The sequence below is a fragment of the Rhinatrema bivittatum genome, unplaced genomic scaffold (assembly GCF_901001135.1).
Source record: "Rhinatrema bivittatum unplaced genomic scaffold, aRhiBiv1.1, whole genome shotgun sequence".
Classification (NCBI taxonomy): domain Eukaryota; kingdom Metazoa; phylum Chordata; class Amphibia; order Gymnophiona; family Rhinatrematidae; genus Rhinatrema; species Rhinatrema bivittatum.
Genome location: NW_021820313.1, coordinates 877338 through 904352, shown reverse-complemented (window position 1 = coordinate 904352; position 27015 = coordinate 877338). Strand labels below are relative to the sequence as shown.

The 27015-nt window shown below is 48.3% G+C and overlaps 1 protein-coding gene across 7 annotated transcripts in view; it reads left to right on the top strand.

Annotated features, from left to right (window-relative positions):
* The window catches only part of PRRC2A (proline rich coiled-coil 2A), an 80693-nt gene that overhangs the window by 4863 nt on the left and 48815 nt on the right, over positions 1-27015 (top strand). For 4 of the 7 annotated variants that reach the window (XM_029585913.1, XM_029585910.1, XM_029585912.1 and 1 more), the window contains exons 2-13: positions 8557-8731; positions 14313-14490; positions 14586-14685; positions 14840-14912; positions 14996-15139; positions 15240-15433; positions 16655-16734; positions 17024-17166; positions 25467-25557; positions 25818-26010; positions 26145-26520; positions 26774-26976. In XM_029585913.1, the coding sequence (XP_029441773.1) occupies positions 8620-8731; positions 14313-14490; positions 14586-14685; positions 14840-14912; positions 14996-15139; positions 15240-15433; positions 16655-16734; positions 17024-17166; positions 25467-25557; positions 25818-26010; positions 26145-26520; positions 26774-26976 (1887 nt within the window). In that variant the 5' untranslated portion in view covers positions 8557-8619. Of the gene's footprint in view, positions 1-8553; positions 8732-14312; positions 14491-14585; positions 14686-14839; positions 14913-14995; positions 15140-15239; positions 15434-16654; positions 16735-17023; positions 17167-25466; positions 25558-25817; positions 26011-26144; positions 26521-26773; positions 26977-27015 lie in introns of all 7 variants that reach the window. The other 3 variants (XM_029585908.1, XM_029585909.1, XM_029585911.1) reach the window with 3 other exon arrangements.

The following is a 27015-nucleotide window of genomic DNA, read 5'->3' as shown; positions in this document are numbered from 1 at the left end:
TGTTCCCAAGGTAATGAAGGAGAGCAAGACCTTGGGTCTGTTGCCCCCAGTGGTAACAGGTCTGTGCAGAGAGAGCATGATCTCAGCGGAGGCAGCAGGGAAGGATTTTGGACACAACATTGAGTCCATGCGAGACACTGAGTCTTGCAGACTGGGGAGAACTTGGTGTAGTTGTTCTCTCCAGTCCTGAGAGATGGTGAAGTGACTTCCTCTTCCTTTAAATGAGGAAGGGAAGGAAAGATCCCTCCAGAAAGCTGTCTGTGCCCTATGTGTGTTTGCAAATGGTATGCCCAGTGTGATCTCCCTCTTGGCATATTCACAAGAATAGTTTTAAGATGGGGCTTCCGGGTCATCTAGAATTAACAGATTGGCAATAAGGTGTATCTTCTGGGTCTCTCTTTTGAGCAGGGATCCTTGTTTAGAGCAATTCTGGAAACAAATGTCAAGGAACTTGCAGAAACAAAAAGGTCTTTACCTTTTTGAGTGAAAAAAAAAAAAAGTCAATGTATTATCTAGTATCTTCATGTCCCCTAGACTTTGTACTTCTTGAAAGAGTACACAACCAATTTACATTTATCTGTACCACTCCACTATCATATCTCCCCTCAGCTGTCTCTTCTCCAGGCTGTACAGCCCTATCCTCTTTAGCCTTTCCTCATAGAATCATTCCATCCCCTTTTTCATTGTGATTGTCCTTCTCTAATTCTGCTATATCTTTTTGAGATTCAGTGCCCCGAATTGCACAAGCTATTCAAGTCTCCCCCACCCCTGCTTCCACCTGCTGAAAGGAAGTTGGGAAGTCTGCTAGTTGAACAGGGAGATGTTCTGCTCCTTTCACTTTCACAGTAAAAGGCACATAGGGTAGTGAATGAGGCTACTTGTTGAATCAGCTGGATGGCTTGCCCCTAAAAATTTTGCAGAACGTCTGGGCACTGTATCTCAAAAAGATGTAGCAGAATTAGAGAAGGACAACCATAATGTGTACTCTTTCAAGAAGTACAAAGACGTGCAATGCAGTTACTAGATAATACATTTTAAGACTTTTTTTTTTTTAAACTCAATGCATAATTAAAATCTGTTTGACTGAGGATGTGGTAAAAGCTGTTAGTGTAGCTGAGTTTAAAAAAAAATGTTTGGACAAATTCCTAGAGGAAAAGTCCATGAACTGTTGTTAGTCTCAGTCACAGCGGAAGACATCTGATCAAACAAGTCATGTCTGCATATGGATATCCTAGAGGGGAGTGCACGTTATAATTATTCCTCAGATAGTCTTTTGAGTAAGGATGTCAAGATTAACTCTGACAGTCAAGGGTATAAGAAGAGTCAGAACATGCTGAAAGAATCCTTCACGCATCTCTTCTAGATATGGAGGCTTTTATTAGCAATATATCTGCAATGCATAGTCAAGGGAAGGACATGTCCAAGCAGATTGACTTGGTAGGAGAATGGGAGCCTCATCAGCAGGTGTTACGTTGGATTTATTCCTTATGTTGCTCTTCCATACCAAAAAAGTGAAGTGGTTTATCAGTCAGTTTGGACCTTTAGGCAGAAATCACGGGCACTTAGTAGGAGGAGGAAAAGGTCATCTTTATGTTTTTATTTTCCCACTCCATAATTCAATATTCCAAAAGTTCTATGCAAAATTCCAGCTTGGAGAGCTCATGTGATCCTAATTGTTCCCTATGGAACGTTATGGCTGGTGTCTGAAGCTAGATCCATTTTAGCAAACAGATTTTTTTTTCCAGACTATGCCCAGTGTGGCGTCTTGACCCCTTGCAAGTTCTGAGAGGTTACGAAGTGAGGCCTTTTGTGAAGGGACAGAAGATGCTCAAGATGGAGCAAACGTATCAGGAGAAGCTTGCTATGATTTTGAGCATTTGTAAAGATCTGGATAGCTGGGAACAGTCAATTTCTCTTGGATGGGCAGAATTGCTCCCACTAAAATTAATATCTTATCGCACTTATCTCTTTTAAATCCTTCCCATCTCTGCATCAGAATTTTGAAAATCCTACAGAAATGCCTTTTAGGCTTTATGTAGAAGGGGAGGCCCTGGAGAGTTGTAAAAAGTGTTTTGTATCAATCAAAATTAGTGGGTGGGCTGGGTGTTCTTGACATACCGTAAGTAAATATTTAGTTTCCCAATTAAAGGCTTTAGTAGATAACACTCAGTGGGCCCATATTGGACAGGCTTTATCAGGTGAGGCTCCACTTACGGCATTGGTGTGACTCCCTAAGAGGTTGTGTGTGTTTTGCTGACTGAGGCTGTGGGATTCACAAGAGGGACATCATCTTTAGATCTCCCTTAAGATTCAATAGAGACTTCTCCCAAGCTTTCCTTCCCTGGCTTTCAGCATTTGGAAGGCCTGGGGTTATCGTACTTAAGTCAGTTTTGAGGCAATACATGCGTATTGAGTTTTGAAAATCTTAGGGAGAATGGGGATTTGCCTCCAGACATCGAAATGTTGTGGTTTGAGAAAAAGATTTGGAAGAGAAATTGGACAAACTTCTTGGGATCTATTTTTTTTTTTTTATTGGTGGGGAGAACAGTTACAAATTATTGTTCCAGTGGTATCTTACTCCGGAGAGACTTTGCAAACTTTATCCTGATAAGTTAGATTGGCATCGGCATGGAGGGGTAGGTACCCTGTTTCATGTCTGGTGGGGGTGTCCCTTAATACAAAGGTATTGGGGTACAGTTACTCAGTTGATTCTTGATATTACTTTTATTTCTCTTCCTAGGGGACCCTAAGATATTTCTTGTAAGTTTTCTACTCCAAATATGGTGACTTTGCTACGAATATGGATATTACAGATAATTATTACTGCAAGATGCACATTGGCTGCTTTCTGGAAGAGCCCTGAGATGCCAGCTCTAACTTCTTTGTCTGCACCTTTGTAATGTTCGTTACATGGAGAAATTGACTGTGCTTAGGCACAATATTGCAGAAAAGTTTGAAAATATTTGGAAGCCCGCTTTGCTTCGGTTGAAGTCTAATACTGTTTGACTTACTTTTCTTTTATTTGTATATGTTCTTATAGAATGCTGTGATTCAGTATCTGGGTGGTGTTAAGGATTATTTTCTAATTTATGCACACATCTTGGTGGCTTCTGTTCTTGTTTTTAAGCGTATATATATTTGAATGTGTTTTAATAAAATCTAAATCACAAAAAAGGTTGAGATCTGCCGTGATGGGTTGTCATTTTTATTTGAGAGCTCTTTCATTCACTCTGGCCGCTGCACTATGAACGTTCTCCGAGGTCATGGTGGTAATGGCATCCTTTTTGCGCAGAGGGGTTTTACACTAGCGTATCCTTATCTGGATGACTATCTTTTCAGAGCCAAGTTGGAGCAAGAGAATTGGTCAGCAACCGCCATAATAGTACAAGTTTTACAATCACTTGGTTGGGTACTGAATTTCTCAGAGCAGATTGAATCCTACTCAAGCCTTGGAGTATCTAGGAATGAGATTCGACATTGCCATGGGGAAAAGTGTTCTTGAAAGAATCTGCGGAATTTGCTTCCAGTTGAGTATTTTTGTTTGCAAGCTCACCTTGTGCATGGTTCTAGGGATCTGTGGCAACATCCCCTGAATTGGTTACTTGTGGAAGAGTATATATGATCTTTTCAGAACTTCCTTTTATCCAGGTAGACTCTGATGACTTAGAATTTTCAGGTGCACTTAACCATTCCACAGTGTTGGTAGGTAGAGTCTCTTGTGACTCAATAAGGACAGCCGGAGGAAAGGAATGATGCTGGAGATCCCAACATGAACAAAGGCTTGGGGGAACTATGGTCAAAACAGCAAGCAAGTAGGTCCAACAGAAGGTTGGAAACTAGAGCCAGTTGCCTAGCTCTTTTGGCTTTCCTCCCACTGATTCTGGGGAGTGATGGTCAGTCTTATGTGACAGTAGTGATGTGATGACTATTTTGATAGAATGAGTAGAAAGAAGATGTTTGGCAGTGCAGTCTGCAGCTCACATAGCTGGAAAGGACATTGGTTAAGCAGAATTCCTTGTTGGACCCAGGCCCGGATTTAGGCATAGGCAACAAAAGCAGTTGCCTAGGGTGCCAAATTTTGAAGGCACTAAATACCCAAGCCAAAGAGGAGTGCAGCTCTGCCAAGGAGAAGCCTGCTCTTGCAGTTCACTTCAGAAGGGAGTTGCCATGGCACTCTGGGACTCTGGAGGGGAGTGGAGGTAGAAGGATTTTACTCACCATCTCCTCCCTAGACTCTCCCACCCCCCATTCTCCAGTCTTTTCTATGGGTACCAAAATAAAAAATCTGGCCCAGGGGAATTGAATGAGATGGCCTTCCAATAAGTAATCAAGAGATGGGTAGCCCTGAAAGTGGTTGTTGTGGCAACAAGGCAGATTTCCAAAGTGGGCAGCTTTGTTAATCACAGCGATGGTTGTATGAGAATAGATACCCTGATCTCAGCTGTGGTCAGAAAACTTCCTTCTCTGTTTCCTCTTTGGCCATTCATAGGAAGAGTCCTAAGAAGAACAGAGGATCATCTTTCCTGGGTTCTCATGATTGAGCAAGGAGACCATGGTATGTCAATTTGACATGGCCCAGGGAGAGGGAACTTCTATGGCAGGAAAAATTTACTTTAGTAAATCAACATGCGTTTGGAGGGTGTTTGATGCCAGGTGTTAGCAACATAGACTTAATTGGCATCTCAGAGACAAGGTGGAAGGAGGACAACCAATGGGACATTGCTATACCGGGGTACAAATGATATCGTAATGACAGAGAGGAGCACCTGGGAGGAGGTGTAGCTCTTTGTCCAGGATGGCATAGAGTCCAACAGGATAAACATACTGCATGAGACTAAATGCACAATCGAATCTTTACTGGGAAGACTATAGTGATTGGAGTATACTATCGTCAACCTGGTCAAGATGATGAGACAGACAGTGAAATGCTAAGAGAAATTAGGGAAGCTAACCAAATTGGTAGTGCGGTAATGGAAGATTTCAATTACCACACTATTGACTGGGTAAATGTATCATAGGGACATGCTAGAGATATAAAATTCCTGGATGGAATAAATGACAGTTTTATGAAGCAGTTGGTTCAGGAACAGAAGAGAGGGAGCAATTTTAGATCTAATCTCAGTGGAGCACAGGATTTGGTGAGATGTAACTGGTGGGGTCGCTTGGCAATAGTGATCATAATATGATCAAATTTGAATTAATGACTGGAAGGGGGACAGTAAGCAAAGCCACGGCTCTCGTGCTAAACTTTCAAAAGGGAAACTGAGAAAAATCGTTAGAAAAAAACTGAAAGGAGCAGCTACAAAAGTAAAAAGTGAGCAAGAGGTGTGGTCATTGTTAAAAAAAAATAAAAAAAATAGAAAACAAAAATAAAAAATACCATCCTAGAAGCACAGTCCAGATGTATTCCACACATTAAGAAAGGTGGAAAGAAGGCAAAATGATTACCGGCATGGTTAAAAGGGGAGTTGAAAAGCTATTTTAGCCAAAAGATCTTCATTCAAAAATTGGAAAAAGGATCCAACAGAAGAAAATAGGATAAACATAAGCGCTGGTAAGTTTAATGTAAGACATTGATAAGACAGGATAAGAGAGAATTTGAAAAGAAGTTGGCCGTAGAGGCAAAAACTCACAGTAAAAACTTTTCTAAATATATCTGAAGCAGAAAGCCTGTGAGGGAGTCAGTTGGACCGTTAGATGATCGAGGGGTTAAAGGGGCACTTAGAGAAGATAAGGCCATTGCGGAAATGTTAAATGATTTTGCTTCAGTGTTTACTGAAGAAGATGTTGGGGAGGTTGGCTGGAGAAGGTTTTCATGGGTAATGATTCAGATGGACTGAACCAAATCATGGTGAACCTAGAAGATGTGGTTGGCCTGATTGACAAACTGAAGAGTAGTAAATCACCTGGACCGGATCATCCATTGTACCTGAAGACTGGAGGGTGGCTAATGTAACCCCAATATTTAGAAAGGGCTCCAGGGGTGATCCGGGAAACTACAGACCGGTTAGCCTGACTTCAGTGCCAGGAAAAATAGTGGAAAGTGTTCTAAAGATCAAAATCACAGAACATATAGAAAGACATGGTTTAATGGAACAAAGTCAGCATGGCTTTACCCAGGGCAAGTCTTGCCTCACAAATCTGCTTCACTTTTTTGAAGGAGTTAATAAACATGTGGATAAAGGTAAACCGGTAGATGTAGTATACTTGGATTTTCAGAAGGCGTTTGACAGAGTTCCTCATGAGAGGCTTCAAGGAAAAGTAAAAAGTCATGGGATAGATGGCGATGTCCTTTCGTGGATTGCAAACTGGCTAAAAGACAGGAAACAGAGAGTAGGATTAAATGGAAAATTTTCTCAGTGGAAGGGAGTGGGCAGTGGAGTGCCTCAGGGATCTGTATTGGGACCCTTACTTTTCAATATATTTATAAATGATCTGGAAAGAAATACGACGAGTGAGATAATCAAATTTGCAGATGATACAAAATTGTTTAGAGTAGTTAAATCACAAGCAGATTGTGATAAATTGCAGGAAGACCTTGTGAGACTGGAAAATTGGGCATCAAAATGGCAGATGAAATTTAATGTGGATACATGCAAGGTGATGCGTATAGAGAAGAATAACCCATACTATAGTTACACAATGTTAGGTTCCATATTAGGTGCAACAACCCAAGAAAGAGATCTAGGTGTCATAGTGGATAATACATTGAAATCGGTTCAGTGTGCTGCAGCAGTCAAAAAAGCAAACAATGTTGGGAATTATTAGAAAGGGAATGGTGAATAAAACAGAAAATATCATAATGCCTCTGTATCGCTCCATGGTGAGACCGCACCTTGAATACTGTGTACAATTCTCGTCGCCACATCTCAAAAAAGATATAATTGCGATGGAGAAGGTACAGAGAAGGGCGACCAAAATGATAAAGGAGATAGAACAGCTCCCCTATGAGGAAAGGCTGAAGAGGTTAGGGTTGTTCAGCTTGGAGAAGAGATGGCTGAGGGGGGATGATAGAGGTGTTTAAAATCATGAGAGGTCTAGAACGGGTAGATGTGAATCGGTTATTTACTCTTTCGGATAATAGACTAGGGGGCACTCCATGAAGTTAGCATGGGGCACATTTAAAACTAATCGGAGAAAGTTCTTTTTTACTCAATGCACAATTAAACTCTGGAATTTATTGCCAGAGGATGTGGTTAGTGCAGTTAGTATAGCTGTGTTTAAAAAAGGATTGGATAAGTTCTTGGAGGTGAAGTCCATTACCTGCTATTAAGTTCACTTAGAGAATAGCCACTGCCATTAGCAATGGTTACATGGAATAGACTTAGTGTTTGGGTACTTGCCAGTTTCTTATGGCCTGGATTGGCCACTGTTGGAAATAGGACGCTGGGCTTGATGGACCCTTGGTCTGACTCAGTATGGCAGGTTCTTATGTTCTTAAGAGGTTCTCTAGCAGGGCTGAATTAGCCATGACGTGTGGGACGATAACATCCAACTGCGCTGAACAGACTCTTCGCTAAATGTCTAGAGCTTTTTCTCTACTGAGCATGTGCGATAATTCCCGTATAGGTGTTACCTTTTGAGTCCCCTCCGTCCTCTTTTTTTTTTTTTTTGGTCTGAGCTTCTGCAGGGATGTACACCCTACCTCTTCAGATTTTTTTTTCCTGTTAATATTATTTCATAGCTATTGCTGTCTCTGGGAGTAACAGGAAATAGATCTACCTTTATAGGCTCTACCAGGTACTTGTGACTCTGACTGGCCACTGTCAGAGACAGGATGCTGGACTCGATGGACTTAGGTCTGACCCAGTGTGGCATTTATATTCTTATGTTCTTAAAATTATTAAGCTACGACTCGCCTCTGATTACATGCTGCCATTCTAAATATATTGTACCCCGCCTTGGGTGAATTTCTTATTCCAAAAGGTGGGTAATCTAGATAGATCAAAATAATTTTGTGTCTTATTGTAAGCCTAGACACCCCTCTGTCACTAACTGTGTAATCTTAGGCGAGCCACTTTATTGCCAAACTGTTCTACAGGGTCTGGATCTGCCTCCCTTGTTATACCCCTTATTGTGTTGGGAAGTGACACGGAGCTGTCCTGTCCATTTGAACTTGAAGCTATAACCCCTTCCCACCCATCCAGGTCATGCTGCTGGTAAACTGTAGGGGCAGGCCTTCAGAATGGGGCCTAAGAAAAGAGCTCACCCAGGGATAAGATGTGAGAAAACAAACCCCTTCCTGTCTCCCCTGTCACTGACTGTTCTACCACTCTCACTGTAATAAATATCATGTCCCCTTGAAAGTATATTCTAGGTTAGCACTAATTTAACCCACCCTTTCCTTTTTTTTTTTTTTTTTTAAAGGTGCCAATGTTGCCTCATCGTATACATTTCCTCTCCCTCTGCCCCCCACCGGTTAACACATGCTAAATTTAAAAAGTAGAAAGAGGGCACAAGCAATCTTTGTGTGTGCGGGCTCTAGTGGTTGGTTTCTCCTGCTCTTCACCTGCATGGTTGTTCCATGCTCAACTCCCCTCATTTTTGTCCCAGCAGACGGAGGCACGTTTCGTGGGGCGCCAGCAGAGGAACCGGCATACTCAATGAGCTTCCAGCGCGATGTCCGATCGTTTGGGGCAAACTGCAAAGGGGAAGGATGGCAAAAAATATTCTTCGCTCAATCTGTTTGATACGTACAAAGGGAAGTCCTTAGAAGTCCAGAAACCCGCAGGTAAGCAGCCTTGAAAAGGCCAACCTTTCAACCCAGGACGCTTTGTTTTTCTAAGGAAGTCTCATAGGCATTCATAGGCTTGCTGACACTTCATTCTGCAGCTAAAATGTGGGCCTATTTATTTTTGTGGTCCCAGTGTTTTGGTGCCTGTGAACATGTGGATTGGCGAAGAGTCTGAGTTTGAATCCATGGTTCTCATTAACCCTGACTTTCTTGACCGGTAGTGTTAGTTAAAGTGCTATTGAAGATATGATGTTCCGATAATAGGGTGCTGTTGTGTGCATGGTGCCATTGAGGGGAATTTCAAAGGAGGTACATGTGTAAATGTAACATACTAGCAAAGTCATTTACTCCAGTAAAGTGCATTTATTCAAGTAAAAACTAAAAAAAAAAAATCAGGCTTTTATTTTATTTTTTTAAATAATCCCTTTTGTGTGCTGCCTGTGAGACTCCCAGCTCAGATCTTACTGGGGTTTACATTCAGTTACTGCAGTGTGACAGTGGAGCACAATTTCAGAATGTGTTAATTTTTGGTATGGTTGTTGCCTGACATTGGTTAAAGAGAAGGCAGTGTTATGTTTTAAAGTGTAACTGTTCTGAGCACCTGTGGAAAGATGGGCAATAAATCCAATTCCCTGTAAGTACCCAATCAGTCCAGACTCCTGGGTTTTTGCCTGCCCTCCAGCAGATGGAGACAGTTTCACAGACACCGTCTCTTAACCTGGTGCGCCACCTGCAGCTCCTCAGTATTTCTCTGTCTCCAGCAGATGGAGGAGCTGCAAAACCCACAGTTCTGTGCCTGGGACTTGGACGAGGCCTGGAGGAGGACAATTTGTCGGATTGTGTGGATGATCCCAGTTAGCTACAAGGGGGGTCCAGTGGGACCAGACAAGGACCCTGTTGGTGCCCTTGGAGATCTGAGGCAGCATCCGGACCAGGATCCAGTGGATACTTTGGGGGATCCGATGCAGGTCCTGGATGTTAGGATTCGGATGCAGTTTTGATTGCAGAAGGAGATGACCTGTGAATGGTCCTGCTGTCCAGAGGGAGGAACTGGGTCCGTTGATTCCCCAGGTGAGGGAGGTACTTGGGATTAAGACTGACCAGAAAGACTCAGACAAGGAAGGATTTTGGGGACTCCCTACAGCTTTCCCATTGCCTAAGCAGGTGAAGAAAGTTGGCGGATCGGGAATGGGAATCTCCTGAAGCGGGCCTGAAAGTCGCGAGGGCTATGGGTAAGCTATATCCTTTGCCGGAACAGACTTTGGAAGTGTGGAGACTTCCCAAGGTGGATGCAGCCATGTCAGTGGGTACCAAAATGACAACCATCCTGGTTGTGGGGGCAGTGGCCATCAAGGATGTCCAGGATAGGAAGCTAGAGATTCTGCTCAAGCAGCTGTTTGAAGTTTGAGCTTTAACCCTTCGTGCAGTGGTGTGTGGAAGTCTGATGCAGAGAGCCTGTTTGTCCTGAGTGCAGAAGGCACATGACAAGCAGTCAGGAGCGGCATCAGACGCAGTGCAGGTGGCCCGATTTTAGAGGTGGAATAGCCTATGTGGCCAATGCTCTGTATGAGATGTTTGGACTTCTGCCACAGTAGGGTCTTGGTGGTGGCAGAGTGAAGGCTTCTGTGGCTGCGGAATTGGTCAGCAGATATGTGGTCTAAAGCTCAGCTGTCAAACCTCCCTTTGTAGTCTCATGCTGTATCTCCCGGTGCAAGTGGGAGGCCATGTCGGACATACTACATTGGTTACAACGTCTGTGCGTCATTGTTCCGGTGCCTCTGCAGGAGAGGGGGCAGGGCAGATATTCCATGTACTTCGTGGTACCAATGAAAGAAGGGACCTTTCAGCCCATTCTCGATCTGCAGAAGGTGACTGCTGCCCTCCGGGTGCTGTGTTTTTGGATGGAGACACTGTTCATGGTAATAGTGATGGTGTACAAAAGGGAGTTTCTAGCATTGTCGGACTTGTGAGAGGCCTATCTTCATATGTCCATTGGGCCCGAAACACCAGAACTTTGAGGTTCATTGTCTGGGAGAACATTTCCAGTTTTGAGCTTCCCTTTGGGTTGGTGTCAGTGCCGCGCACATTCGCAAAGGTGATGGTGGTAGTGGCACTCGGGAAGGAAGGTATCCTGGTGCACCCATACCTGAACGATTGGCTGATATGGGCAAAGTCTGAGGTGGAGTGTGGTCACTTAGTCCAGCAGGTATTTCAGCTTCTGGAGGCGTTGGGCTGGGTGACGAACCTCACGAAGTCATCCGAGGCCGACCCAGTCTTTGGAGTAATTGGGTGCTTGCTTTGATAACTGGCTGGGGAAGGTGTTTCTGACTTTGGAGAGAGTCCTCAAGCTGCAGAGTCAGGTTCTTTAGTTTCTGTGCGTCGGTGCCCAAGATCCTAGGTTCAATGGCTTCTATGCTGGACTTAGTACCATGGGCTTTTGCTCACATGCATCCTCTGTAGGGGGGGTTCTGTTATACTATTGGAAGAATTTCAGCTTCCTTTGCCATTGCCAGAGGATGCCAGGTCCAGTCTTTCATGGTGGCTTTCTCTGTGCAATTTGAAGAAGGGAATGTATATAGAAATACCCGTCTGGGTACTGGTAACCATGGATGTCAGCTTCTCTGGATGGAGAGCAATTTGTCAAGTAAAATCAACCCAGGGGCAGTGGTCGCTGGAGGAGGAGGCTTGGCCGATCAATCGGTTGGAAACCAGAGCAGTGCGCAAGGCCTTGTTGGTGTTTCTTTTGCTCGTTCAGGATAAGTTGGTGCGAGTATTCTCAGACAATGCGAGGGCAGTAGTGTACATCAACTGTCAGGGCAGTACAAAGAGTCCTCTAGTGGTGCTAGAGGCGCAAGAGCTGTTTGTGTGGGCGGAGAAACACCTGGTGAGAATAGCTGCTTCTCATGTGGCCGGAGTGCACAATGTGCAGGCGGACTTCTTCAGCAGAGACGGCGTCTGGACCCAGGGGAGTGGAAGTTGTCAGCAGAAGCCTTTGCCTTGCTGCAGGCAAGGTGGGGCAGACCGGTGATAGACCTCATGGCGACTCAGCAAATGCGAAAATGGATCAGTTTTTCAGTCGCAGACGGGAGCTCAGATTGGAGGGCATAGACGCTCTCGTTCAGTCGTGGCTGACACATCTGTGGTACGTGTTTCCACCATGGCCTTTCGTAGGTCGAGTGGTATGGCGCATCAAGCTTCATTAGAGCAGAGCGATTCTGATGGCACTCGAGTGGCCGCGTTGGCCGTGGCTTGTGCACCTTCTGTATCTGGCGGTGGCGGCCCCATTTGCTTGGCTCATCTCTCAGGATTGCTATAGCAGGGACCCGTATTTTCATAAGAAATTGCCATACAGGGTCAGACCAAGGGTCCATCAAGCCCAGCATTCTGTTTCCAACACTGGCCAGTCCAAGATACGAGAACCTGGAAAATACCCAAAAACTAAGTTTCCCTGTACGTACCCGGATCATGCTACTGATGCCTGTAATAGCAGAAGCCATTCCCTAAGTCAACTTGATTAATAGCAGTTAATGGACTTCTCCTCCAAGACCTGGGAGGATTGCTTCTGTCTAGTGGCTTGGCTTTTCAGAGGTGGTGACTCCGTTTGAAGGGACAACTTTGCTTCAGGCGAGGAGACCTTCCATTCAATGGCTTATGTCTGGGTATGGAGAGTTTTCAAATCCTGGCATTTGCAGAACGGTACAGTCTTTAAAGGTGGATGTCCCGCAGATATTGGCCTTCTTGCAGAGCGGTTTGGCTTAGGGGTTGGCCTACAATTCCCTTCAGGTCCAGGTAGCAGCTTTGGGTTCCCTTCATGGTAGGATTCGGGGAAGACCGCTGGAGTCTCATCCGGATGTGTCTCGTTTCCTTAAAGGGGCGAAGCCTATGTGTCCTACGATGTGGAAGATCTGTCTGGCTTGGAATCTGAATGTATTTCTTCGGGTGCTGTGTGGCCTTCCTTTCGAGCCAATGCAGAGGGCGTTGTTGAAGGATTTAACCCTGCAGGCCGTTTGGCTAGGTGAACGTCTGAGCTGCAAGCATTGTCATGTAGGGACCCTTTCCTGTGCTCTTTGGGGTTTCTTTAGGCATGGTTCTTTCCTTTTCGTCAAAGGTAATGTCCTCTTTTCACCTTAATCAGGTGGTCGAGCTTCTGGCTTTTCCAAACTTGACTGCTGATTCTCCCATGGCTAGGGAGCTTCACTTATTGGATGTGAACCATATTCTTTTGCGATATCTCAAGGTGACAAATGCCTTTCGGAGATCTGATCCTCTGTCCTGTTCAGTGCCGCAAAGAAGGGAAATAAGGCTTCCAAGGGCACAATAAGAATTATTCCTTACCTGCAAATTTTCGTTCCTGTAGTACCAAGGATCAGTCCAGACTAATAACAACAAGAAGTCCACTTACCCCAAAAGAAGAGGGAGGGAGGCAATAGGAGGGGAGAAATGACTGAAGCAGAACTGCCTGCAAGCCAACTAAACTTTACTTCCTCCTTTTTTTTTTTTTTTTAAATTAACTTGATCCAACCTTAAGGTAGAAACTTAGAAAGAAACAATAGAGAAAACTATCCTCCATGCCGGGGAAGCTCCAGGTTCCCCTACTCCAATCTGCTGGAGTCAGAGAGATACTGAGCTCTTACAGACGGTGCACAGGTTAATATGCCAGCACCCTCCGAAGCTTTGTCTGACTCCATCTGCTGGACGGGGGACATAACCCACCATCTGGACTGATCCTGTTACGTACAGGTAATGCTCGCTGGTTAAAAGACGATAGCTTTGGCTTACAAATGTAATAGCCGGCTGGTGCCGGAGGGTTTGCGAGCGCACTCCTCATAAGTGGCGGGTCGGCTGCTTTCTCTGCAGGAGATTCTTCTCTTCGCACTTTTACCAAACTTTACTGTTTAGATGTGCGGACTCCAGAAGAGGCGGCGTTTGAGGAGAGTGTATTTGCTGGGCTGCAACTCAAAAGACCCACGCACAAGAGGGGCTTGGGTACATCCCACTCATCTGGACTGATCTGTGATACGAACAGGAAAGGAGAATTGGTTCTTACCTGCTAATTTTCGTTCCTGAAGTATCACGAATCAGCCCAGAGACCCATCCTCATCTGACAAAAGACTTCTTTGCTTCTGGAGATACCTGAGCTGACTGTGCTGGCATCTGATATTCTCAGAGTATTGAGAAGTGTACATAGTTAAATCAAGGGGGCCTAGTTTGTAAGGAGCTCCAACTTGTTTGCCCAAGGTTTATTGGGGTTTGTTAAGCTAAACATCTTGGCTTGGGTACAGGTGAATACTGAGGGACAGCAGGTGGCACTCTTGGTTATGTAGCAGTGCCTCAAAGTTTTGATCTCTGTCTCCATCTGCTGGTAGGGATGCATAAACCCACTCGTCTGGACTGATCCGTGGTACTTCAGGAACAAAAATTAGCAGGTAAGAACCAATTTTCCTATAAAATATTTTGAGGTTTACATTCCAATATCAGTGCAGTAAAACACATACCGAAAGAATTAGAAAACCATTGTGAGACTGTCAAATAGGAATAATGTGTTTTGCATCTTATCGTCTCTTTCTTTTCACCTAAGTCGCCCCTCGTCATGGCTTGCAGAGTCTTGGGAAAGTTGCCATTGCCCGGCGGATGCCGCCCCCTGCCAACCTGCCGAGCTTGAAAGCGGAAAACAAAGGCAATGACCCAAACGTTTCATTAGTACCTAAAGACGGAACAGGATGGGCAAGCAAGCAGGAAGCACCAGACCCCAAGAGGTAAGGGGCTCCAGCACGGTGTCTGATAACACAAGTTACTAGACCATGCACATTGGAGGATAGCTGAAGCAGTGTCCGTTCTCTCCCTTTTGCAGTACCGATGCATCAACAGTTCAGCCGCCGGAGTCGCAGCCACCGCCGGCTACACCGACGCCTGTCTCAAACCCACCGAAACGACCCCCAACGACACAAGAGGTAAGGACAGGTGCAGCTAGCTACGTGCTGATGGAAGTGGGAGATGTTGGCTGCAATCCACAATCCTTTAAGGAAGGCAGGGTGGGTCTATTTTACTGATCACATCAGGAGCCTTTAATTACTCTTCCAAAACTTGCCTCTCTTGTGTCCCCAGAATCCCCTTTCAGTGGTAAGTGTGGTAAAGTCCTGGGCCCAGGCCAGCGTAACCCATGGAGCACAAGGAGATGGTGAGTCCTGGAGGGCCTCTCTATGCAGATTCTTGCTACTGGTGTAGGGTTCAGACTTGACTTCGTCTGTTTTCATTGTGCAGGTGGAAAAGGATCAAGCCAAGTGTCGCCATTCTCGCGCGAGGACTTTCCTACCCTGCAAGCGGCTGGAGACCAGGACAAGGCTGGCAAAGAAAGGGACACTACCGATCTGTCGTATGGGCCCGGACCAAACCTCCGCCCCCAGAGTGAGTACCACCCAGTTGGAGGCGGGAGCAAGCATGTCTTTTTCCCCACGCCTCAAATGCTTCTTTCATAACTGGGAATCTTGCTGATTCTCTTCTGCAGACGCTACCAGCTGGAGGGACGGCGGGGTCGGGCGGAGCCTGAACCCGACGGAAGGCGAGGGCCGGGAGTTGCTGCTGGAGGACACGCCGGGGGGGTCCTCCCATGGGAACCAGGCTGTACCCAGATCTGGGTTGGGTCTGCCGCAGCCCGTGCCAGCACAGTTCCCGCCCTATCGGGGGATGATGCCGCCCTTCGTAAGTAAAGGCTCTAAAAAAAAAAAAAAAAGAAAAGAAGGGGGGGGGGGGGGAGCAGAGAGGTAACCAGAAAACCCACCAGTTTCCAGCCAAAAAATATTCAGCTTAGGAGGAATGACTTATCTCCTTGGGTCTATAGTTGGAGAGAGACACTTGTGCTTGGTAACTGCTGTTCCATATTGTCTCCCAGACCAGTTCAGATGCATGAGATTTTCTCCCTTCTCCTGAAGTCACTCATTCCCTGTACAGACCCAGATCAGTTCAGACTCCTGGGTTTTGCCTCCCTGCCAGCAGATGGCGACAGTGTCCTTCCCTGTCTGGTCGAGGAGAATGAGCTGGGGGTTGGTGATGCTTTTTTTTACGCTTGCTCCTTTCTTCCGTGAGGTGTAAATAGGGTGGCCCAGATCCTTCCCCTTCACGAGGCTGATCTGGCAGCTACAGGCTCAGGGCGGCTGTTTTCTTTTGGTTGGTCCCTTTTTTTTTTAATTTGGCTGATTTTTTTCTTTTTCCTGAACATACCCAGATCAGTCCAGGCGAGTGGGTTTATGCATCCCTACCAGAAGATGGAGGCAGAGAGCAAAAATGTTGCTGGTCAGTCTTCAGGCCCATTCTGCTAGGGTCAGGTGCATCTTGGGCCAAGTGTCACTGGTTTATCCTCAGGAGATCTATAGGGTGGCCACTTGGTCCTCATTGCATACCAAACATTGTCCATTGGTTTGGGCATCGGAGGCCGAGGTGTTTGGTGTGAGTGGGTCTGCCAGGTTCCTGTCCAGTTTAGGAAGACTTGGGTACATCCTATACGTGTGGACTGGACTGGTCTGGGGGACGATAAAGAAGGAAAGGTTTGTTCTTACCTGCTAACTTTCTTTCCCAGAGTCCTGTCCTTGGATTCTGAAGATCACTCTCTTCTGGTATACGATTATATTGTCAGTGTGCTTTTCATTAGTTGTCCTTTGGATGTTAGGCCCTCCCAGACTAGGAGTTTTTCAACTTAATTTGAGGTTTCATGGAATCCCCTGCCCAAGGGAAATAAGGGAGTTTTTGTTCTGGCTTTGTTACAAAGTTACTGAGAGACTGCAGGTGGTGCAGTCAAGCTTTTGTTCTCTGTCTCCATCTGCTGGAAGGGGAGAAAAACCCCATGCATCTGGACTGGTCTGGTGGGACTCAAGGAAAGAAAACTAGCAAGTAAGAACCAACTTTTCCTTGCTGCTCTCCTTTCAGATGTATCCCCCATATTTCCCGTTCCCGCCTCCCTATGGACCGCAGGGACCTTACCGCTATCCGGCTCCAGAGGTCCAGAAGTGAGTATCCGTGAGAAAAATACTGTGTTCAAAAGTTGTGGCTACTGAATCCTGGGATACGGATATCGTATAGATTAGTCTGTTTTTAAGGGTGGTAGCTATATCTGAGAAACTGAACTGTTATAGTGCTCTTATTTAGCAGTCTATATATTTTTCAGTGGCTTCTCAAGGTTGTTTGAGAAACCAGATAGAAATCCAGTAACTCATTGAGCCTGGAGTACCAGCAGAGGATATAGCTCGCTTTATGTGCATCCTTGAAGTCTGTTATTAGGCTCCTATCTCCCAGCAGCAGGTTGCCCCGTCTTGCGGGGCCCAGGCCCTCCCAAGGTCCCGTGCGCCAGCCAGAAGCGGTCAGCCGGCCCTCCATTCTCAAGCAGGATGACCTGAAGGAGTTTGATGAACTGGATCAGGAGATGGATGACGGCTGGGCAGGTAGGACAGCTAATCCCTCATTCCTGCAAAAGAAAGACCTGCTCCGATACAGATTAAATTATTTAAAATGTGTATTAGGACAGCTGTGCCGGGGCTGTGAATTCTCCCTTTTTCCAGCATGTAGCCAGATGGACTCAGGACCCCAATAGGCTATGCTCCCCTGCCAGCAGATGGAGACGTCACCCTAGATACACCCCTGTAGTGACCTCAGCCCTTTTATTTCTCCATTTCCAGCAGATGGTGGATGTACCTCTCCCTATGGAGATTGCTGTACTTTTTGGAAGGAGAAATTCTACATTCCCTGTACGTACCAGGATCAGTCCAGACTGCTGGGTTGTCTCCCTTCCAGCAGATGGAATCAGAAAAAAACTGAAAGGCACCCCCTCTTACACTGGTGTGCCACCTGCGATCCTTCAGTATTTTCTCTGACTCTAGCAGATGAGGGTGACAGAACCTGCGGTCCTGATCCTGTTTTTAAAAAAAAAAAAAAAAAAGAGGGGGTTTGTTTTAAATTTGAAAGAAAGCTTGTTCTTTCAGAAGGTTTTGTGCCTGTTTCTTTGGCTACATCAAGCTAGATACTAGAAAAAGCCCTCTCTCCCTACAGCTAGGGACAGTCTCTGTACTCGGTCTGTAAACTCTGAGCCCAGGTAAGTGTAAAAAAAAAAAATAAAAAAATTCTTGATTCACACACATTTGGAGGGGTTTTGGTAAGAATTCCTCTGGTCTCCTAGGATGGCATCCCGTACTGATGTCATTCCCGATCCTGTTGGGAGAAGGGGAAGTGGGCTTCCGATCAGGTTGAGTGGCTCCTGGTGATCTAGGCCCCGCTTCAGGCTTGGTCGGCACACTGGGTGGTAGGCCGCGGTGGCGCCATCTTGTGCACATCTTTGTGCATGCTGCATTGCCCTCCACGGGTACATCGGTACGGGCAGAGCGTTGCATATATGCGCGCAATCTTCTAAGCACAAAATACAGGAAAAGCCAGGCGCATGGGCTGTGTATGCACCTCGCTGCATCCTGCCTAGGCACCTGAAATCTACGCATAAAAATTTCAAGCGTGAGCCGACAGTACACAGTTACCACCGCCAATGGCTCCGGCAGCCAAGAAATAAGTACCTTTCCCTGTACGTACCAGGATCAGTCCAGACAGTGGGTTATGTCCCTTATCCAGCAGGTGGAGACAGACCAGAATTGTGAGGATGTCCCTTTAAGGGGGAGAACCTGTACACTAACCCCTCCAGTATTCGTCTGTCTCCCAGCAGGTGCAACAGCTCCCCTTCGGCTCTCTGTCTCTGGCTTGTCAGCCTTTTCTATTCCATCTTAGATTCAAGCAAGTACTTCAGAAAAGTTATATTTCTGGGGTTTTTTGATCCCTAGTGTCTTTTTCGTTTTTCTTGGGAGACGATTTCGTCTCCTCGCTCTTGCCGGACTCACGGGGCTATTTGCCCCTTTTCCGCTGCATAGTCTGAGTCCGGGTTACCTTCCAGGTGTGGGACCGTCTCCCTCTGGGACTCGCTCCCCTTTTCTGGCTGCCGAGAGGGTTTTAGACCCGCTGCTGCGCTCACTCACTACCGATTTAAAAGAATCAGTTTAAAAGGTACCAAAGTTCCGAAGTCGCAGGTATTCAAATACCTCTGACTTCTGCAGTTGACCAGAATTTTTCTTACTTTTTTTTACCTTTTTTGGCCCTTTTCTGGTCCTCAGGCTTTAATCCTGCAGTCAGACAGGCAGGAGTCAGCAGGGTCTCCCTGCTCTCTCCTTGGTGCTGAGGCTGTCACTTTAAGAGTTTTTACTTTTTTTTTTTTTTTTCTCAGCACAGCTTGGGCTATGCCCAGATAAGCAGTTTGTCTTGCATGTGGGCTTTTTTACTTCCGTTTTTCGAGGCAGGGTCTTTGCCCTGCTTGCCTGCCAGGTGGGGAAGGTCCCTCCTCGGCTGAGAGGACAAATTTAGCCCGGGGATCAACTCCCCCAGGCTTGGCCAGGCCGTTTTTAAGCCGGCAGAATTCTTCAGTGGCGGCTATTTTGGATTTTTCAACGGCTCCGATTTCGGAGCTTCCTGGGGCTGGGGGGCCAGATTTTTGTGATTCCCCCCCCCCGCCCCCAGTTTTCCAGGGTCCCGTTTTCAGCTGAATTTGTTCTCATGCATAAATCTTATTTAGCTAGCTTGCATGAGGAGCAGGAACCCCCCCTCCCCGACCCTCCCCCTGCAAAAATGCCCCGTTCCTCGCCGTTGACTACTAGCCCGGCTGCGGAACGCCAGGGGCCGGTTAGGGTCCGGGTAGTCCCCGGGGTGGCTCCTCTACCAGATCCTCTTACGGTTCCGGTCTCTCCGGACCCAGATCCCTCCCCAGATCCTTTGGATACCTCCCCGCTGGAGGGAGATGACTCCAGATTTCTTCGTTTGTTCCGCAGGGAGGAGCTGGGGCCTCTTATCCCCTTCGTCCTACAGGAATTAGGTCTGGAGGGTCCCTTGGTAGATAATCTACTGGACTTCCTGCCCAAGAATATGGATCCGGTCCTAGGGGGGCTTAGTGCCCCAGCCACGGCGTTTCCCTTTCACCCTATGCTAAAGCTTTTAATTTTACGGGAGTGGGAGGCTCCTGAGGGGGCTCTCAGGGTGGGACGCGCCATGGATAAACTGTATCCCCTTCCTGAGGAAGGCTTGGATCTGTTACGGTACCCCGCGGTTGATTCTTATGTCTCCGCGGTCACTAAACACACTACGATCCCGGTCGAAGGGTCTACGGCCCTCAAGGATCCGCAGGACCGTAAGTTGGAGTCACATCTTAAGCGCATCCATGAATCCTTAGCTTTGAGGGTCCGGGCTACTTGCTGCAGTAGTCTCATGCTGCGTGCGGGCCTCCGGTGGGTTCAACAGCTCCTTGGTGCACAGGCTCTTCCGACGGCAGAGGCAGAACAGGCGGAGCGTTTGGAGGCTGTCATAGCGTACGCGGCTGACGTGTTTTATGACCTGGTCCGGGTTCAATCCAAGGCGATGGCCTCGGCGGTATCGGCCTGGAGACTCCTCTGGCTTCGCAACTGGTCGGCTGATCAGTCTTCTGAAGCTCGACTGGGTACCCTGCCTTTTAAAGGTAAAATGTTGTTTGGGGAGGATCTTGAGAAGCTTATGGAATCCTTAGAGAAAGATAAGGTCCATAGGCTCCCGGAGGACCGCCCCAAGCCTTCGCGCCCCTCCGCGCCAATGCGTTCTCGCTTCCGGGGCCAACGTCGTTTTACTTCTTGGGGGCAGGGTGGTTCTTCACCAGGCTCCTCCCGGGCTCAGTCCTGGTTGCAGTCCTTTCGCGGGCGCCGACCTTTTCGGGAGGGACAGCCTGCGCGTACCGCTCCCAAATCCTCCGCCCAATGAAGGTCAGTTGACTCATTCCTCGGTTCCTTACCTCTGCGGCCGCCTGTCCTTATTTCTTGAGGAATGGGTCAAAATCACGTCGGACCAGTGGGTCCTCGACATTATCAGGGATGGCTACGCCCCCGAGATCGTCCGCACCCTTCCGGATCTGTTCCTCTTCTCGCCGTGCGGGCAGTCCAAGAGGGCCGCGGTAGAACAGACGCTGGCCAGGCTCCTGGATCTGGGGGCGGTGGTCCCGGTTCCGGAGAGGGAGCTTGGCGCTGGCCAGTATTCTATTTACTTCATCGTTCCCAAAAAGGACGGGTCCTTCTGCCCGATTCTGGATCTCAAGCGGGTCAATCGCGCCCTGAAGGTTCCCCACTTCCGTATGGAAACCCTTCGTACAGTTATAGCGGTGGTCCGTCCAGGAGAGTTTCTCACCTCTCTCGATCTCGCGGAGGCATATTTTCACATCCCCATCCACCGCGACTACTAGAGGTATCTCCGGTTCCACATCCTCAATCGCGACTTCCAATTTCGGGCACTTCCCTTCGGTCTTGCAACGGCGCCTCGTACTTTCACGAAGGTCATGGTGGTGGTCACGGCGGCGATGCGCCAGGAAGGGATCCTTGTCCATCCTTATCTAGACAATTGGCTCATCAGAGCCAAGTCGGCGGCTTCCTGTCAACAGGCAGTGGATCGAGTGTTAACTCTTCTCTCCTCCCTCGGATGGATAGTAAACTTCGCCAAAAGCAACCTTCAGCCTTTCCCAGAAGTTAGAGTTCTTGTGGGCCCACTTCGACACCCGTGCAGGCAAGGTATCTTTACCCCTCGCACGAGCTCTCAAGTTGATCGAGCAGATCCGAAGTCTGGTGGCTCTGCCTTCTCCCACGGCCTGGGACTACCTGCAGGTCCTGGGTTCCATGGCCTCCACCATAGATCTTGTCCCTTGGGCTTTTGCTCATATGCGACCGTTGCAGAAAGCTTTGCTGTCACGCTGGAAGCCGGTGCCGGAGCAGTTCCAGATGGTCCTTCCACTCTCCGCCTCGGGGGATGCCTCTCGAAGCTCCGCAGTGGACAATAGTCACCACGGATTCCAGCCTTTCGGGTTGGGGTGCGGTTTGTCTCTCCCAGTCCATTAAAGGGGGACTGGGAGAGACAAACCGCACTTCAACCCGAGGAATGAGTCAACTGACCTTCATTGGGCGGAGGATTTGGGAGCGGTACGCACAGGCTGTCCCTCCCGAAAAGGTCGGCGCCCGCGAAAGGACTGCAACCAGGACTGAGCCCGGGAGGAACCTGGTGACGAACCACCCCGCCCCCGAGAAGTAAAACGACGTTGGCCCCGGAAGCGAGAACGCATTGGCGCGGAGGGGCGCGAAGGCTTGGGGTGGTCCTCCGGGAGCCTATGGACCTTATCTTTCTCTAAGGATTCCAAAAGCTTCTCAAGATCCTCCCCAAACAACATTTTACCTTTAAAAGGCAGGGTACCCCTTTTTCCTATTTTTCCTCTCCCCTGACATTGCCTAGAACAAAGGGGATAAATGGATATGTTTATAAGTAGTTGTGTAATTACAATTAACAAATGTATAATATTTTTCTTTTCTTTGTGTAATTTCTCCTGATTGAAAGCAAAGGATTCTTTGTTTATAATATGTAAAAGTGATAAATTAAAAATTAAAAAAAAAAAAAAAAGCAGGGTACCCAGTCGAGCTTCAGAAGACTGATCAGCCAACCAGTTGCGAAGCCAGAGGAGTCTCCGGGCCGATACCGCCGAGGCCATCGCCTTGGATTGAACCCGGACCAGGTCATAAAACGCGTCAGCCGCGTACGCTATGACAGCCTCCAAACGCTCCGCCTGTTCCGCCTCTGCCGACGGAAGAGCCTGTGCACCAAGGAGCTGTTGAACCCACCGGAGGCCCGCACGCAGCATGAGACTACTGCAGCAAGTAGCCCGGACCCCCAAAGCTAAGGATTCATGGATGCGCTTAAGATGTGACTCCAACTTACGGTCCTGCGGATCCTTGAGGGCCGTAGACCCTTCGACCGGGATCGTAGTGTGTTTAGTGACCGCGGAGACATAAGAATCAACCACGGGGTACCGTAACAGATCCAAGCCTTCCTCAGGAAGGGGATACAGTTTATCCATGGCACGTCCCACCCTGAGAGCCCCCTCAGGAGCCTCCCACTCCCGTAAAATTAAAAGCTTCAGAATACGGTGAAAGGGAAACGCCGTGGCTGGGGCACTAAGCCTCCCTAGGACCGGATCCATATTCTTGGGCAGGAAGTCCAGTAGATTATCTACAGAGGGACCCTCCAGACCTAATTCCTGTAGGACGAAGGGGATAAGAGGCCCCAGCTCCTCCCTGCGGAACAAACGAAGAAATCTGGAGTCATCTCCCTCCAGCGGGGAGGTATCCAAAGGATCTGGGGAGGGATCTGGGTCCGGAGAGACCGGAACCGTAAGAGGATCTGGTAGAGGAGCCACCCCGGGGACCACCCGGACCCTAACCGGCCCCTGGCGTTCCGCAGCCGGGCTAGTAGTCAACGGCGAGGAACGGGGCATTTTTGCAGGGGCAGGGGTGGGAAGGAGGGGTTCCTGCTCCTCATGCAAGCTAGCTAAATAAGATTTATGCATGAGGAGAACAAATTCAGCTGAAAACGGGACCCTGAAAAAACGGGACAGGGGGGGTCGAGGGGGGGTCAGTACTCACCTCCTGGGGATCCACAGGGCTCAAATCGGGGGGTAAATCACAAAAATCTGGCCCCCCAGCCCCAGGAAGCTCCGAAATCGGAGCCGTTGCTGAAGCCGCGGAGCCGCGGCTGAAGAATTCTGCCGGCTTAAAAACGGCCTGGCAAAGCCTGGGGGAGTCGATCCCCGGGCTAAATTTGTCCTCTCAGCCGAGGAGGGACCTTCCCCACCTGGCAGGCAAGCAGGGCAAAGACCCTGCCTCGAAAAACGGAAGTAAAAAAGCCCACATGCAAGACAAACTGATTGTCTGGGCATAGCCCAAGCTGTGCTGAGAAAAAAAAAAGTAAAAACTCTTAAAGTGACAGCCTCAGCACCAAGGAGAGAGCAGGGAGACCCTGCTGACTCCTGCCTGCCTGACTGCCGGATTAAAGCCTGAGGACCAGAAAAGGGCCAAAAAAGGTAAAAAAAAAGTAAGAAAAATTCTGGTCAACTCCTGCAGAAGTCAGAGGTATTTGAATACCTGCGACTTTGGTACCTTTTAAACTGATTCTTTTAAATCGGTAGTGAGTGAGCGCAGCAGCGGGTCTAAAACCCTCTCTGCAGCCAGAAAAGGGGAGCGAGTCCCAGAGGGAGACGGTCCCACACCTGGAAGGTAACCCGGACTCAGACTATGCAGCGCAAAAGGGGCAAATAGCCCCGTGAGTCCGGCAAGAGCGAGGAGACAAAATCGTCTCCCAAGAAAAAAGAAAAAGACACTAGGGATCAAAAAACTCCAGAAATATAACTTTTCTGAAGTACTTGCTTGAATCTAAGATGGAATAGAAAAGGCTGACAAGCCAGAGACAGAGAGCCGAAGGGGAGCTGTTGCACCTGCTGGGAGACAGACGAATACTGGAGGGGTTAGTGTACAGGTTCTCCCCCTTAAAGGGACATCCTCACAATTCTGGTCTGTCTCCACCTGCTGGATAAGGGACATAACCCACTGTCTGGACTGATCCTGGTACGTACAGGGAATGGCTCGTCCTGGCGTGGCTTGTTTTCTGAAAGAGGTGAAGCATCTCCGGCTACCCCTGCGGTGGTCGGTTCCCTTGTGGAATCTTAATCTAGTATTGGAATTTTTGAGAGGACCCTCCTTTTGGCTGCTGCGCAGTCTTTCCTTGCGTTTATTAACCTTGAAAACGGTATTGCTGGTGGTTATATGCTTGGCACGTCGCATTGTCAGGAACCGTTCCTCCGGATGACTCCAGGAGTGTTACAGCTTCGTACCGTTCCATTGTTCTTGCCCAAGGTAGACTCGAGTTTCATTTGAATCAGTCCATTTCGTTACCATCCCTAGATAAGCATAAGGACGCGGAAGAATATCACCGCCTCTGTCATTTGAACGTCAGTAGACTTTTGGTGTGATATCTGGAAGTTTCAGAACCGGTCCAAAAGACGAACTGCTTGTTTGTCCTTCATAGTGGAAGGAAGTGAGTCGAACCTTCGCAGGCTGGAACTCGCTGGATTAAGGAGGTAGTCACGGGAGCCTATGTTGAGGCAGAAAAAACATTACCTTCTTAAGTCAAAGCTCATTTCACTAGGGCTCAGGTGTTCTCATGGGCGGAAGCTAGACTGCTGTCTCCCGTCGACATCGGCCGAGCGGCGACGTGGTCCTCCTCGCACACCTTCTCCAGGTTCCATCGCCTGGATGTACAGGCCCAAGAGGATTCCGCCTTTGCAAGGGCAGTGTTTACCAGACCGCAGGCAGCCTCCTGCCCCGTTCAAGAGTACATCCCATTGGTCCTGAGTCCGTCTGGCTACACGCTAAAAAAATGGAGAAATTTACTTACCTGATAATTTCGTTTTCCTTAGTGTAGACAGATGGATTCAGCGTCCCGCCCATGGCTGCCCAATATGATGGCAAGGAATCTCCTGTGGATTGGCTATCGATTCCAAGAGAGTAAGGATAAGCCATCATGCAATCTCTAGATCAGGGTATCTATATTCTTATTGAAGTTCAGTGTTTGGTTAAGTACAGTTACAGTGGTCTGTTTTTTTAATCACATTTTAAATCCAAGTTTTTCAATAGTATCTCCACAGTGCCTTTTGAAGAGAATACTGAAGGGGTGTATGTAGGATGACGTCAGCTTTGAAATCTGACTCCATCTGCTGGCAGGGGGGCACGTAACCCATTGGTCCTGAGTCCATTTGTGTACACTAAGGAAAATGAAATGTTTCCAATACCCATGTCATGTTCTCATGGTGCCTACCTTACTTTTCCAGGTGCCCACGAAGAAGTCGATTACACAGAAAAGCTGAAATTCAGCGATGAGGAGGACGGGAGGGACTCTGACTCTGAGATGACAGAGAGCCGGTAAGACTGGCACTGGCTGGATGTGTTAACACTTCTTCTCAGGGGGGAGGGGGCAGCTTTCTACGCTATTGGAAGTATCTGGGCAAAGTGACAGGAAGTCCTCTGTCCTTGCTGGTTCATGGCAGGACTTGCAGTAGGGGCACTCCATGTTTTCTGGAGTCTCTGAAAACTGTTGCATCAAATGAGTCCCTTAAAATAAATGATTGCATTGGGCAGGAGAAGGGGGAAAGTGCTGAGTGTGTGTTTGTACTGTTCTGCAGTAAACTACTTCTGGCCCTCAGAGAGAAGTCTGTTCCTGACACTGAGAAGCAGCAGCAGCCCCATGGGCCAGACAGTGGGGAGAGCAAGAAGGGAGCTGCCCAGGAAGAAGCCCCCCCTGTCAAAGTGGCCTGGGGTGTGGAGGCTGAGCAGGGGCCTCAGCAGCACAGGGGCCAGCCACTAGCAGAGCACCAGGTGAGTGGAGGTGCTGCATCCATTAAAGGAGAAGAAGGGTCTCTCTTCATATTGGTGTCAGACTCAAGACCACTTAAAAGGTGATGACAGGCCCTCTAATCGCTTTTGTATGTGTGTTTCCTCCGTGCCTGCAGGAGAAAGTGCCCCCTCCAAAGCCGCCTCCGGTGGAAGATGAGGATGAGGCCTGGCGCCAGCGACGCAAGCAGTCCTCCTCTGAGATCTCGGCAGCGGTGGAACGAGCCCGCCGCCGCCGGGAGGAGGAGGAGCGGCGCATGCAGGAGGAACGCCGGGCAGCCTGTGCCGAGAAGCTGAAGCGCCTGGATGAAAAGTTCCGCCCTCCCGACAAGCGGCCCAAAGAGGGCCCCATTGCAGCCCCCGTTGCACCCCCTGCCACGCCACCGGCTTGTGCTGTGGAGGAGAAAGAGAACCTGGAGCCACCCACCTGCCCCAAGCAGCAGCCGATTAGCAATGGAAACAGCAGCAGCAGCAGCAGCCAGAACTCCAGTCCAGGTACTGTGTGCAGGTGCAGTGCATATCCCGGGGGGGGCCATGGGCTTGGAGTCTGTGTCCAAGGTTATTCCTGGATGCTGGTGTAATGCAAGCACCCTTCTAGCCGAAGCTTCTCGACCAGGTGCGCCGCATAAGAACTCCCAGCCCTTGGAGAGGAGAATGGGTTCCACACGTGATCCTTTTGGTTGCAAGCAGCAGGAGCCAGATAGGTTGGAGGGGGCTTGCTGAGCTGTTTCTTCTGCTTTTCTCATAGCAGAGCCGATGCCTCCACCACCAACACCACCACCACCTCAGCCTCCTGCCCCGAAAGAAATCCTGGAGGTGAAGGAAGAGACTCCACCTCCCAAGGTGGAAGCAAAGGGTGAGGTGGTGCTGCAGTGCCGCCAGTCATCGCAAGCCCAGGCCTATTCAAAGTACCAGAAGTCACTTCCTCCCCGCTTCCAGCGGCAGCACCAGGTAGGGACAGGGGTCTTGGCAGGGGAGATTCATGACTCT